Raw genomic sequence first — 831 nt, forward strand, 5'->3', positions numbered from 1 at the left:
GCATATACTCGATGCCGAAAAAACCAGCATGGATGTGAGTTTTATATATATTTATTTGTGCTTTGAATTGCAATTTAATTTTTGTGCTTCAATTCAACAGATCAACAATAATGCCAAATTACAACAACTCATGGCACGTGTAAAACAACTCGAGGAGCAGGAACATCAATTGAGCACGGAGGCGGATGAGTTGCGCGAACAAAATGAACTGTTGGAATTCCGGATACTCGAATTGGAGGAAACGAATGATAAGGTAAGTAAAGTGGCTTTAAATGTGCGCCTAAATGTAGGCAATAGTGGATAGTAAGATGAATGAAGAACTACAAGCTATGCGAGTAGGCAATTGAAATCATTAACAGAGCTGTCAACAGTGAATTTAGCCGCTGTTAAGCGTAAGTCTGTGAAGTCGGCACAGAGAAAACTAATGAAAACATAGAAAATGTAAAAAAGCTATGTGAATAGTGAAAATGACATTTTTGCGTCGCCGGTACAGTAAAACTCCGATCGAATATTTTGCGAAAGAAAGTGGAACAATTTCCTGGAATCCAGCAGTTCTTAGCTCATTCATGGAAAAAAAAACAAATTTGACATGTCGTCGCTGCCATGCCAAACTATCGAATGTGCAAAAATGCTTTTTCATTTACGATACCTTGCGCATGCGTTTAGAATCATGGCAAATCGTCAAATTTCTAGTCTTATTTGAAGCAGAGGATACAAAGTGTCGAATCCCACACTTTTTCCGAATGACAACAACATTTTTTACAGCCGTATTTTTGCTATCCTGAAAAATACACATTTCCACATTTGATAGTTTGACAGGGTAGCGACGAT

General features: G+C 37.8%; 1 protein-coding gene across 1 annotated transcript; it reads left to right on the forward strand.

Annotated features, from left to right (window-relative positions):
• Positions 1–6: 6 nt before the first annotated feature.
• On the forward strand, positions 7–303 carry LOC108355392 (janus kinase and microtubule-interacting protein 3-like; the record flags this gene model as incomplete). The annotated part of the gene is made up of 2 exons (XM_017606553.1): positions 7–34; positions 101–303. Coding segments are annotated over exons 1-2 (209 nt in total), but the record flags the coding sequence as incomplete, so codon positions are not given.
• Between the last annotated feature and the right edge of the window lie 528 nt (positions 304–831).

This window comes from Rhagoletis zephyria, unplaced genomic scaffold (genome assembly GCF_001687245.7).
Source record: "Rhagoletis zephyria isolate East Lansing unplaced genomic scaffold, Rhagoletis_zephyria_1.1 Rzeph_scaffold_45272, whole genome shotgun sequence".
NCBI lineage: Eukaryota > Metazoa > Arthropoda > Insecta > Diptera > Tephritidae > Rhagoletis > Rhagoletis zephyria.